The sequence below is a fragment of the Anolis carolinensis genome, chromosome 1 (genome assembly GCF_035594765.1).
Source record: "Anolis carolinensis isolate JA03-04 chromosome 1, rAnoCar3.1.pri, whole genome shotgun sequence".
In the NCBI taxonomy this organism is placed as follows: Eukaryota; Metazoa; Chordata; class Lepidosauria; order Squamata; family Dactyloidae; genus Anolis; species Anolis carolinensis.
In genome coordinates, this window is record NC_085841.1 from 231,734,574 (window position 1) to 231,747,653 (window position 13,080).

The window sequence follows — 13,080 nt, forward strand, 5'->3', positions numbered from 1 at the left end:
ATCCAAGACAGAGAAGGGGCAGGGAAAGGGATCAATTCAAACCTTTATCTAGTAGAATAAGAGTCACTACATAGAACTCCTTCTCTGAAGATGAAGTAACAATTTAATATCCCTATTACACAGAGGGAGGTTTGGTATGTGTGTCTTTTCCATTCAACCTATTAGAGTTGGGAAGTTATTTTAAAATACTTATTTACATTTGCAATTCTGTGGGGTCCCTATAGTAGTTAATTGGGAAGGGGAGACCCCTTATTTTTCATTAACCAAAATTAATAAGATAATGCCTTCGGTTACTTAAAAAAAAACATTGGAAAGCAACAAATCAAACACCTTTGGTCCAAAAATATATATGTAATGAAACTACATATACCCAATAATTATGAAACAAGTAAGTGAGGTGTGGTTTCATTACAAAAAGCCATGAGGTCAATCCCTATTACAATGCAATCACAACAGAACTTTAAATAGCTGTTTGTAACTAGCCATTTTTACAATTTGAAATTGGCCTATACGCTCAAACACATACATATACATACAGACGAGATTGCAGGTTTCATGGTTAATATCTCCATTATTAACCACCTAACCACAGAACTGTTTTACAGAAAAGCGATCACAACATAAATTGATTATGGTTTAAAGGGCCTTATATATAACCAGTGAGCTGTGCTGACATTTGTTATGTATCGAGCTCTAATCTAGGTATGCTTTAATGATTTTTTTTTGCATCCACAGTTCCCAATTTGAAAGGGATCCATGCCCTTGAAAATGTGATTAAGTTGGTAGCTATTATTTGGGCATGTATGCCTTTCATCTTTTCAATCCCCCCACCGCCCAATTTAATGAGATTATGAGAATTTTGGAGCCCTGGTGGCAAAGTGCGTTAAATCACTGAGCTGGAAACCGAAAGGTCCCGGGTTCAAACCCCAGGAGCGGCGTGAGCAGCCACTGTTAGCTCCAGCTCCTGCCAAGCTAGCAGTTCAAAAACATGCCAATGTGGGTAGATCAATAGGTACCGCTTCGGCGGGAAGGTAACGGCGCTCCATGCAGTCATGCCAGCCACATGACCTTGGAGGTGTCTACGGACAATGCCGGCTCTTCGGCTTAGAAATGGAGATGAGCACCAACCCCCAGAGTCAGACATGATTGGACTTAATGTCAGGGGAAACCTTTACCTTTACCTTTTTATGAGAATTTTGGGACATGGTTGTGAAGGGGTGCCTCTATTTCAGAAGCCTTCAGTTTTTTGAATATGTGGACAGCTGCATACTTGTACACACTGACCTACAAAAAAGAAAAGTTTGACATTGTGATTGATGGACTTTGCAACCCTTCTCATCATGAAGTCTCCACCCAGGAATACACAGAATGTTAGTTCTTAAAGATATTTCTGTTTCAGAAGCGCTGCTAGCACCCAGCTATTTGTATATACAATGATCCACCAATATACATAGAACGTTAAAGGTAATGACATACCAATTGTCAAACCAAGATAATCACCCAACCTGTCCTGCCCTCCAACTACCCACCACCGCTCATTTCATCCTGATCCCAATTTGTAACAGTGGGTACATGTATATAATCTGTTCCCCCCCCCCCCAAGAAACAATGTGGTATTTTTTAAAAAATGCATTAAAGCCCTCAGGCATCTGAAAAAAGGTGCTTTCACTTAAAAAACGGAGGCACATTGTGTGTTCAAATGAATTATTTTGCAGATGTAGATTCATCCCTCTCACATGCTCTCAGCAAACATGCTGCATCAGTGATTCAACTGCTTGACACCTTTTCTCATTGAGGATGAGAAAAATTTTGAATACACCTTATATTCCTAAAGCATTTCTTTAAACATATTGCCAAAAGTATATTCCATTTCATCTCAGACACAGGTGGCAACACTAATATACTGAACTCTGTAAGAAACTCTTCCATAAAATATTCACAAAGCATTCTGTGTATGCAGAGTATTCTTGGATTTCATTTTCTTGAAATGTTATATTTTAGCAGACAGTCACACAGTTGATATCCTGTTGGGTTGAGTCTAAAATGGTGCAGTAGCATTAATACCAAGTAGTCTTTTGTCTGGAGCAGAAGTCAAAAATTCTCGCCCTCCTGTATTTCACCAGTGTTTTTAAAAAAGTATTGTGCTATTCAAGTAACTGTTCCTAGCTTCCTCTTTTTTCTTTTTCACATTGTGTTACCGAATGTGGATAGTTCCACATTGGATCATTGTACCATAGCAGTAAACCTATGGCCTTCATTTAGGATTCTAGAACACATATCTTACCATCTGTTGTTTATAGGACAATATTGGCCTTCCCTATATGCATAGTTCGTAGCAGAGGCAGACCCTATCAATGGCCAAAATTGAATGTGGGTTCCAACTTTCATTTTACCTCTTCAGTGTCCTTGCAATATTTGCTATGGTGTTACCAAATTTCGGTATTGTGGAAGTCGTACTTCCTAGTCTGATGATAGAAGATTACAAAACTGATTAATTCATGCACTACTCTGTTGAGATGGAGATCAGCAGACAGATTGTGTTTGAAGGATGGAGTTGAGCTTTGACATCAAACATCCTAAGGGGAGGAGGAAAAAGGCTAGTTCCTTGCTATATAACCATGTGGGCAGCATCTGCTCTGCCGTAGTTTCTATTGAAAATAAGGGAAGATACACACAATGGCTGAACTTTTATCTAGTAGAGGGAGCTTGAAATCTGTATTTATCTTCAACTCAGCATTTATGTTTTTGTCAATGGCAAAAGGAGCAGTACACCCAAGAGCATAGTAAGCAGGGCAAATGAGGGAAATCCCCCTTCAAATAATTCTGCAGGCCTTTTCTATTGTTGCTCCCCGGATCTGGAATTCCCTTCCGGAGGAGATCCGGCAAGCACCCACTCTGGCTTTCTTCAAAAAGCTGCTTAAAACCTGACTCTTCCACTGCGCCTTTGGATAACCAAGCCCATAGCTATAGTAGTTGCACAGGCCTTCTCTTTGACTTGAAACACTGCACTTTATTCATCTGCCCCAAAGCATTTTAGAATATAACCTTGTATTTTAGTTCTAGTGGTCCCTCCAGGCCATCCTCTCCTCCATCCCAGTGGTCTTTTTTCTTTTCAGATTCATATGATATTTGAGTGATTATATTCCTTTTGTTTATGTGATTGTTTTAGTCAATTGTTATGTTTGTTTTTGTTTTTAATTCTTATAGCGTTTTATAGTGTTTTCAGTGTTTTATTGTACAATGTTTTATGCTGATTTTATATTGGAAACCGCCCTGAGTCCCTTTCGGGAGAGAGGGCGGTATACAAATAAACTTTTACTTACTACTTACTTACTTCTATAGAGGCTAATGCCCTAACCCTTCTGCCTTTAACCAGTATTTGTTTCTTCTCATTCAATTAAAATTGTCTCACTACACTTCTGATAGTATCTTGTTGCTTTCTGGTCATTCAAATACTATTCCTTTATTTTTCTCTATTTCCTGAGATTTGCAGTAATGTTGGGTGGAAACTGGGCTTTGGTGATCTAGTGATGCAACCAAGAAGGTGCTCAACAGGTCTACCTAAACCACAGAAAAATTTGGCTAATTTCCATTATCCCAATGGATGACAAAATGCTTTAGACCAGTGGTTCTAAACCTGTGGGTCCCCAGGTGTTTTGGCCTACAACTCCCAGAAATCCCAGCCAGTTTACAAGCTGTTATTATTTTGAGGGTTTGAAAGCCAAAACATCTGGGAACCCACAGATGGAGAACCACTGCTTTAGACCAAGCCTGCACAACCTGCGGCCCTCTTGGTATTTTGGACTTCAGCTTCTAGAAATCCTGACTGTTGAACAAGCAGACCAGACTTCTGGGAGTGGAGGCACAAACATCTGAAGGACCATAGGTTGAAGAGGCCTGCTTTGGATGATTCCTATGCAATAAATCCTTTGAACTTTTCAACTAGTTGGTCCAGGGGTGGGAAGGAGGGAGACAACTTTTCCTTAAAAGAGCAGCAAAAGCAGATAAACCAAGTTTATATGAATATCTTATTACCGGGAGGCTGCTGAAATTTTAAGCATAATTAATGTTCATTGGATAGATCATTAGTGCTGTACTGAGAAAATAAATATCTTGAGAGCTTTGGTAAAAGAAAGAAATTAGGGTTAAAATTGCATTAAGAGTGATCGGTTTGCTTTTGCTTGTAAAACAATCCATCTTCCAGTGGCAGAATGCTAGATTCACTTAGGCCTAGAATCTATTTTCAGCATTATGGGTTTGTACCTGTCAACATCATCTCCTGTATTAACATTGCTGAAGATCTTTATATTTTCTAGCTGATATGCAGACTAAACGTGATCAAGTGCAGCTTTTGTTAACTTATCCCAGCAAATAACTACATCCTGTCCCCAATAGGTTTTGTTCCAATTTCAGATTTGAGCCATAGGGTTCACATTTTTGCAGATAAAGTCCTAGACAAGTAGCTTTTCCCTATTAAAACATATTTTTTTCAAAGAAGATTGAAATCTCTTTTTCTCATTCAGACACTGAGAACACTGGGTTTATTCTTAAAACCAAGCCAAGTTATGCAAATTCATAGTAATTCTCTCAGAATAGCTTCTAACAACCTTTCCTGGTTTGCATTACAAATACTGGACAGGACAATCTTCACCCACCCACTCCATCGCTCACCTCGCCAGTGAGATATCTTCACACCTGAGTGAAAACAGATTGTAATGCATTGTCAGTGTGAAAGATGGTAAAATGTTTCATTTGCTGGGACACTTCATTTTATCCTTGTCCTTTTGGTCTTTTCTGCTCAGTGTTTGCCTGGTGATCCAAACTGTGTTTTAAACAAAAGTTAAGAAACAAATCTTCTTTGTTAGCCTACATCTTCCCTTCCTAATTTAGCTCTACATTTCTTCATGTGAATTCCTACAGATGGTGATTGCCTACAGAGGGTTTTTAATGTAAATGCCCATACAGGTCTATACAGTGATGAGATTTTAAATCACAGACACAGCTCTATGGATTCCAACTTAAAATATATGGCGTAACATGGAACAACTTTCTCGCCATCAGGTGGTTTGCCTGCTAGGATTAAAATACAGCAGCAAATACACACATAGCAGAATTAAAAACATGAACACCAATTAAAAATACATAATCAGTTAAAAGAACATTAGCATCACATAAAATGCATACATTTGAAAAACAACCTGTCCATTTTTTTAAAAAAAAGAAACAAACAAAACATTAATTTGAAAACCATCTACCAACTATATGGATCTATCCTGAATCTTATGGAGCAGGAATGTAATACTACCTTGCTTACCACCTATTGTGTGTGTGTGTGTGTGTAGATAGATTGTTGGATTTAGATTCTGTCTTTCTTCCAAGATGGAATTCAAGGTGGCTTAAAGCCATTTTTAAAATATTTTTTAAAAAAACATTTTAAAATATTAACAAAAGCTTTTAAAAAGTTTAAGTAACTGTTATGCTATGCTGTTTTATAATTATGTTGTTATATTGCTTTCAATTCATGGAATGTATGTTAACTTATGTTGTGGTTGGGTTTATTCCCATGTAAGCCGCCCAAGTCCCTTCAGGGAGATGGAGGCAGGGTATAAAATAAATAATAATAGTAATAATAATAATAATAATTACAAGAATAAAGTTATTATTAAAATTAAATCATTTTATTTAATCATTTTTAAATGATTAAAATATTTAAAAGCATTTAAAATATTAAAATATTTTGCCAGAAACTGGACCCTGCCCAAAACCTACAATCTGCACATATTAAGTATATGAGAGTGATAAAATATGAATTAACAAACACTGGAAAAAATAAAGGGAAAACCAGTTGCTGGTTCTTTTCTCTGCTAGCCTCAACAACCTTCAGAGCTGAGACCTTTCCATACTTAAATCCACAAAAACAGTTAACTCCTCCTCAGCCTGATCAGAAGAAGTTTCTTGGATTTGGTTAGCAGGTTGAGTAGTCGTTCTATATATTTCAGGGCACGACTGAGGGAGCTGCTGTTCATTGCTGGGCTCCAGCTCTACTGCTGAGCCATCTACCAGCATTCCCTCATCGAGTCTTTCATTACTGGTGGGAAAGGAAACTTTTCCCCTGTTCTCTGAGCCAGAATGGTAGCACAGATGACCCTTCTTCTTGATAAGGAGGGATGCACATGCCGAGAACCTTAGTGCTGGACTTCTTCAATACATTATACCTTTTTACGAAGTTCGGAAACTCCAGTTAGTTCAAAACATAGCAACCAGATCGATTACAGGAACATCTGTGAGTGAGCATATCACACTCATATTAAAGTCACTCCACTGGCTGCCAATCAGTTTCTGGGCAAAATACAAAGTATTGGTTTTGACATTTAAAGTCCTGCATGGTTTGGGTCCAGTTTGCCTACGGGATGGCCTTCTCCCATGTAATCTGCTCCTGAGGACATTGTCTGGAGAACGCTTACTTCAACCAGCCAGAACCTGCCTGGCAACTGTTACCCAGAGGGATTGGATGCCCTAAGACTGTGATATGATCTGCCAGAAGAAATCCAAAAGCTAAATGTCAAAATTCAAGACAGAACTGAAGACTTATCTCTTCTGGCAGTCAATTTTTAACTGTGATTTTTTACCTCATTTTATTGATGCCAATCTTTCTTGTGTGTATTTTAGTAAATGCATTTTATTTAGTAAATGTATCTGTCTGTTTTAACCATGTTGTACCCTGCCTCAAGCCCCAAGGAGAGGTGGGTAACAAACAAATCATCATTATCATCATCATCTGAGATTCAAATTACAGTTGTATTAAAATCATATCTCTTTAAAGGGCAAAATCGCCATCACTTTTTTTGTATTCCCTGTGCTATCTGACTTCCTTGACTATTATTTTACTCAAGATACTTCATCCATGGGTTTGATTTCCATGTATATGCTCATAAAATTAGATTCACATCATCTTACAATGGAAATGTGGCAGAAAAATCAGCATTGATTTTCTGCCCATTCCACATAGAAAGGACACTTCATGCATTCCTTCTAATGAATGGTAGATGAATGACTATCTTAGGAATGGAAATCCATCTTGGGTAGAGTGTAGTGCAAAAGCTGTCATGCAGGATCTTCTTACATTGAAGCAGTCTAGATAAAATCCAGTTGACACACATGCATTTCCTCTAGAGTAAATGCTATATGGATTGCTGTCAAAGTGTGTGGATTTATTGTTTAAAATGGTGGCTACCTAACTGACAAATGTACAGGAGGAGGTTTAACAAAGTACAGAGTTATCAGTAAGCCCAGATTTTATCTGAACAAAAAGATATTTTGGTAATAAATGAATGGCTTTTCAGTTTGCAGCATCAAATGATTTGTTAGCTTGCAGAAAAGTAACTTGCAAGTAGTTTAATTTATCTTCTTGGCAGACATTCAGTTCAGAAGCATATTGGGCGTGTGCTTTAGAATGTGCAGACATTATCTATATGGAACATGATCACATACAATGACATATATTTTGTATATTTTAGATTTCTAATGATGGATTCCAGTACAGTAATTCAAAAGTTCTGACCTTGTATGACGGAGTCTGCCAGGATTGCGAATTCCACCAAAATGGGCTTTGTAAATTAAAGGTAATTTCAAAGCACTTAGTGGTTTAATACAAAACATCCATCTTTTTCTTAACCCTCCAGCTTCCTTGGCTTAGCTGTGCAGCTTGCTTGACAAGCCTCAGGGAAGTAAATGTGTTTATTGATCAGCTGGAAAGCTAAATATATGTGCTTCCATTCAATTGTAAATTTTGCCCTTTTTGATATAAATAGCTAGGAAACCACACACTGTACATAAAATGATTCTTCCAAATGTAATATTTTATATGCACATATTATTTAGCACCTCTGTGCTGGAAATGTTCATGAAAGTAAATGAAACTAGAGAAATAACAGAGGTTCTGTGATTATCTCTGATAAGGATTCCTGTTTATGTACAGCCTTTGCCAGAGAGACGTTTTCCTCTGCCTTGGCAAGCAACTAATCTTTTTAATGTGTGGTGGCCTCTCAGATTTACTAGAGGTGTTAAAAAGCTACCCATCCTCCAACCTTCTTCAAGTAGATACACGTGCTAGAGTTTAAAAAAACAGGTCTGATTTCAGCAGGAATACTCCCAGCATTAGCCCCAGCACCAGCAGAAATAAATCATTGAATGGTGAGTCAACACAGAGGTAAATCCAGTCACTTCTAAAATGCTCCTTTAGTGAGGAGTATCAATAGGATTTAAGAACATATAAATGTTTGTTACTCGTGTTCTTGTTCTAAGTAGGGTTGTTAGAGTGAAAATCAGACGGGCCTCCTGTCTCTTCAGTGTTTGTATAAGTGTTTCAGCAAGGAACTTGCCAACCTGCTGAAATCCTCCAATTCTATACAACCACTACAAAGACAAAAGCCCTCTCCAAATTTCAATCTGACAACCTTAGTCATGCAGGTAAGGTTTGTAATACTGTATTTTGGAAACTAATTCTGACAGGCACTGCCACAATCTTTTCTCTTTCTTAGAATCCTGAAAAGATTAGTAGTTTAGCTAATATAATTCAGTCATGAACTCAAATGGGACTGCTTAATGTTGAATTATTTAATTATTGCTTACTGATAACACATATGCTTTACATATGGAGTTGCCAAGTCCAAACCTTGGCATTTCCAACATAAAGCCCTTAAAATAGCTACTGCTAGTCCATGCTGCCAATGTTGAGCTGCATGGACCTAGATTTTGTCCTATGTTGTTTCATGAACTGTCAGTTATGTTAAGGGGTCATGCAAAGCTAGTGGTTTGTTTATAGCAACATAGGAATAAACACAGGTTTTAAATAAATTAAATTTTAAAATAAAAAGGGGTGGTGTAAAATAAATTTAAAACAAAGACTTGTTAAAATTATGTCTTAAACGAGAAAAGACTTAGGACCTTATCACATTGAAAATAGAAAACATCTTTCCTGTAGGCAACCCATGGCTTTTGAGCACTGGATGCAGATAAGCCAGATCATACTCAGTTTTCTCTTATATCTATTCAAATAATGTCCTTTCGCTGATCATATGACAAACAGGTGACTCCTCCCAATCTGTCTGATGTTCCCCTACATCACAGCTTCTGGGTCTGGGGTAGCGCTAACTTTTCTCCACATCTTGTCTCCTGAGTGTGGACCTGTCTCCCTGCCTTCCCTTCTGTCCCCACACCTCCACTCCCGAAGTAGAGGTGCTAATTTTTCCTTCCCTCCGGTCCCCACAATTTCTCTCCCAAATGTGTGCCTGTCTTTCCTTCTGTTCCCAACAACTCGTCTTTCAAGTGTAGACCTGTCTCCCTGGTTTCTCCTAAAAATCTCATATGTAAAAAGGCATGTCGAGAAAAGTAATCTTAAGAAGCCCTGCCCAGTGTTACTGCCAGCAGAAGTACAGCTGGATGATTGAAGAAAGGGGAACTGATCAGTAGGACCACCCCCAAAACACACCCCAAGGGGAACAACAACAACAACAACAGTCCTAGACACTTAGGAAGTGTTCGACTTGTGATTTTGTGATATGAAATCCAGCATATCTATCTTGTTTGCTGTGTCATACAATAAAATAACAACAATTTTTATTTAAAGACTGACCTATCTTCTCGAAGGAACTCAGGGCGGTTTCCATAATATGACAACCATTCAATGCCAAAAGAAAACGATACAAACAGTTTACAACACGACAGACACATTAGACAATGATAAGGTCCTTGAAAAACCAAGTATTATACTTGATATGCTGCCTTTGACATGGGTATTAAATTGCCCTATTTAAGTCTTAGAAAGAATAAGCAGTTTTCTTAGACCATTGTTTTCTGGGAAGCTAAATTTTCAATTGGAAGAGGCAGATAAGTGCAACAAAAATATTTGAAGCTTCTTTCAACACTTAAGATTACTCTATCATTGGCTAAGGACTTCCTTTGATGCAGGAAAAATATCATCAATTCTTCTTTTGACATTCGTGTTAATATATAGTTATTAAAGATTTATTCAGACAAAGAAAAGACACTGCATTTTGGAATGAAATTAACATAGTGCAGCCCTATTCAGGTATTGGCTGGCTGAATAGAACAAGGTGACCATCCACAGCACAGACAGGCAACTTCAATGGCCAACTAGTCAAAATCCCTGTCAATAAAATTAACCAATTAACTGAATTTTCCATGCTCTGGCTCAATTGTAGTCAATTCAAGAATTTAAATGCACAGCATCCCCCACATTATGATTAAGGATTTGCATTTTTGGAAGGAGACATTTGGCACCTATTCCACTTTATAAATGGCTTCCAAACAGATTGCCAATATTAAAAATGTAAATATGTGTGGATGAAAGAACTCTCTTGCAAGGCTCTAAAGCAACAGTTTTGTATCACATAGGCGAGGAAAGCTTTTCAGTGGAAAAGAAAAAAAGCTCTAATTGTCATACAGAATTTTAGAGATTATCCCTTCGCTACAACCCAATTTTAGCAAAACCAATAATTAATCATGGTGATAACAGGTGTCTGGTCGTAATGATCTCATATAGCACATCCAAGCTTCCCATAGATTTTTTTGTGCAAATGGCATTACCCAGAAGCCTGAGATAAGACATTCACAACTACAAGAACCTGACAAAGAAGCCAGCTAATCCAATGTCCTTTCAGCAGTTTTACAGATACACTTGTATTGCTCCCCTAGGGAGCAGAGGGCTAGCATTTAAATTGCTGTCATTTCATTATTCCCAGAGCAGAATATTTCATGGTATCTCAAACCAATTATTAGCTGCTAATTTGTCCTTTTTTTCCCCTGGCAGGAAAATGCTTGCATTATAGAAGGACTGTGCTATGCAAAAGGTGATTCAAGCACGACCAGCCCTTGTCTTCTGTGTGACTCTTCAGTTTCTCAATTTACCTGGGCCCACAATGAAAGTAAGCTCAATAGACACCAGACAATTAGATGGCATTTAGATTTTGAAACAAAAACACATGCTATATTTATGTTGTTGGGTATTTTTTTTATTATTTTTCAAGAGGAGATATTCCTATCCAGGCTTTGCACGTTCTATGCATTTCTGTAATTTCTTGAACAGTATAGGTTATTTTCTTCAGAACAGACAATTTCTCACAAAAAGGGGTACTACCGAGAAAAATAGGACTCCAGCAGAGTACTTGGCTATTGCCTTATTTTTTCCAGAACTATTATAAGAGCCTAATTTGCAAATCACTCAAGCAGTGCCCGGGTCTCATCTTCTAACAGCAGCAAAACCTATATATTCCTGTATACCCAATTGCTACCTAGGTATACAGAAGCAAGACTGCAAGCCAGGTCTTTACAAGACTGATTCCCATCCAAAATAAATAAATGGTAGGGCAGCCTATCCAATACCCTCCCCCAAATATAACCAACACTATACCTAATTTTGAATGAGATGTCTCAAACAGAGCTTTTTTTTTTGTTCTCTCACCTAATCAAGTTCATACATATTCATTCAAGGATTGCATTGTGCATTATGTGCCTTACACTTAAGAAGCATCTTAACAGGCATTCTTATATTCAAGTAGACTTTGATCCTTAATCTGTTTTAGGAGCATGGTTACTTTCTACTTCAGTTTGTGTGTATATAATTTTTATTGTGCTGAGGTTTTAGAAATTTGGCTGAGAACCATAATCAAGAATAGTTTTCAACAGGAAATTTAGATGTGTAGCAAAAAAAATTAAATGTACATCAATAATGGCTTTCTTAAAGAGTTTAGTTGAGCTTTGAGTATTGTTTTTAATGGGGTTAAACATTTTTGACTGAATATGGAAGAAACCTTTGAATCATTCCCAACTACAGTTTAATATTCAACACAATAAAGTTAAGATGTTAATCCGTTGTTGCTAAAATATGAAAATGAGTTGCACACGTGCCTTTGGCACTGAATAGTATGAAGCGTATGAGGAGGGAGGGAGAGTGAAAGAAAATACTTCTATTTCTTTCCTTGGATTATTTCATCATTTCTGGGGATCATTTAGACTTTTGCAATTCTTACTAACAATTATTGATTGATTATATGTGTGTATGTATGTGTGTGTGTTGTTTTAATTCTTTTAATTTACAAGTTACATATTATGTCTCCTTTAATCACAATCTCACATTTTCACTTGCAGAATTCAATCAACAATCATATTTGGGACAATCTACACATTGTGTAGATTTTGTACCAATGGCCATGTGGCGAATGCTGCAGTAGATAAGGGCTTTTATGGCCTCTGTGAATAGAAGGCAGTGTTAAAGGCATGTTGTGCTTAGCACCTGAATGCAGAATGTGCATTCAGTGAGCTATGTACTATAAAGGGCCAGTCTACCCCCTCATGAATTTATTTCAGCCTTTGCTTGTGACCAACCCTCCTACCCTCATTGCAGTGTGAGCTTTGCTAGTTGCCCCCCCCCCCACTTTCATATTGGTTTCCTTGCCTACCCATAATGTATCTGAGAAATTTGACTATTGGCTAAGGATTGTGTCTATGACTAGGTTGCCTTTAGCTAGTATCAGAGAGAAAATATTAAAGTTCTTTCTATATTTTTATATCTCGGTGGTGGCTCCCCGGCTGTGGAACTCCCTCCCCAGTAACATCCGGCAGGCCCCAACTCTCCTGGGCTTCAGGAAAAACATGAAGACATGGCTTTGTGTGCAAGCATTTAATGAATAAGCAATATATTGACATGGTCTGAACTTAGGTTTATGCGCAATGGTTCCTTGGAAAAGTAGTTTTAAGTAACTATATGTTTTAGCTGACTAATGTATTTTATGTATTTTATGTGTTGTATTTTATGAATAGTTGTTAATGGTTTTAAATGTGTTGCTGTTTTATTGATCTGTTTGGCACTGAATTTTGCCGGTTGTTGTAAGCCGCCCTGAGTCCCCTCGGGTGAGAAGGGCGGGATAGAAATGTTGTAAATAAATAAAATAAATAAATATTTTGGCATCCTGAGGGTCTAGAATGGTCTCTTTATTTAGATCCTGTGACCAAGATTGTTTTGAAAGAGCTTGCCCTCGGGATTAATTTGTGAGGTTTGCT

At 37.6% G+C, this 13,080-nt stretch overlaps 1 protein-coding gene across 1 annotated transcript in view; it reads left to right on the top strand.

The window, feature by feature from the left end:
* The window catches only part of LOC103279158 (von Willebrand factor D and EGF domain-containing protein), a 368,122-nt gene that overhangs the window by 201,625 nt on the left and 153,417 nt on the right, over nucleotides 1–13,080 (top strand). The window contains exons 15-16 of the mRNA XM_062966717.1: nucleotides 7,518–7,622; nucleotides 10,832–10,946. Coding sequence (XP_062822787.1) covers nucleotides 7,518–7,622; nucleotides 10,832–10,946 — 220 coding nt within the window. The remainder of the gene's footprint in view (nucleotides 1–7,517; nucleotides 7,623–10,831; nucleotides 10,947–13,080) is intronic.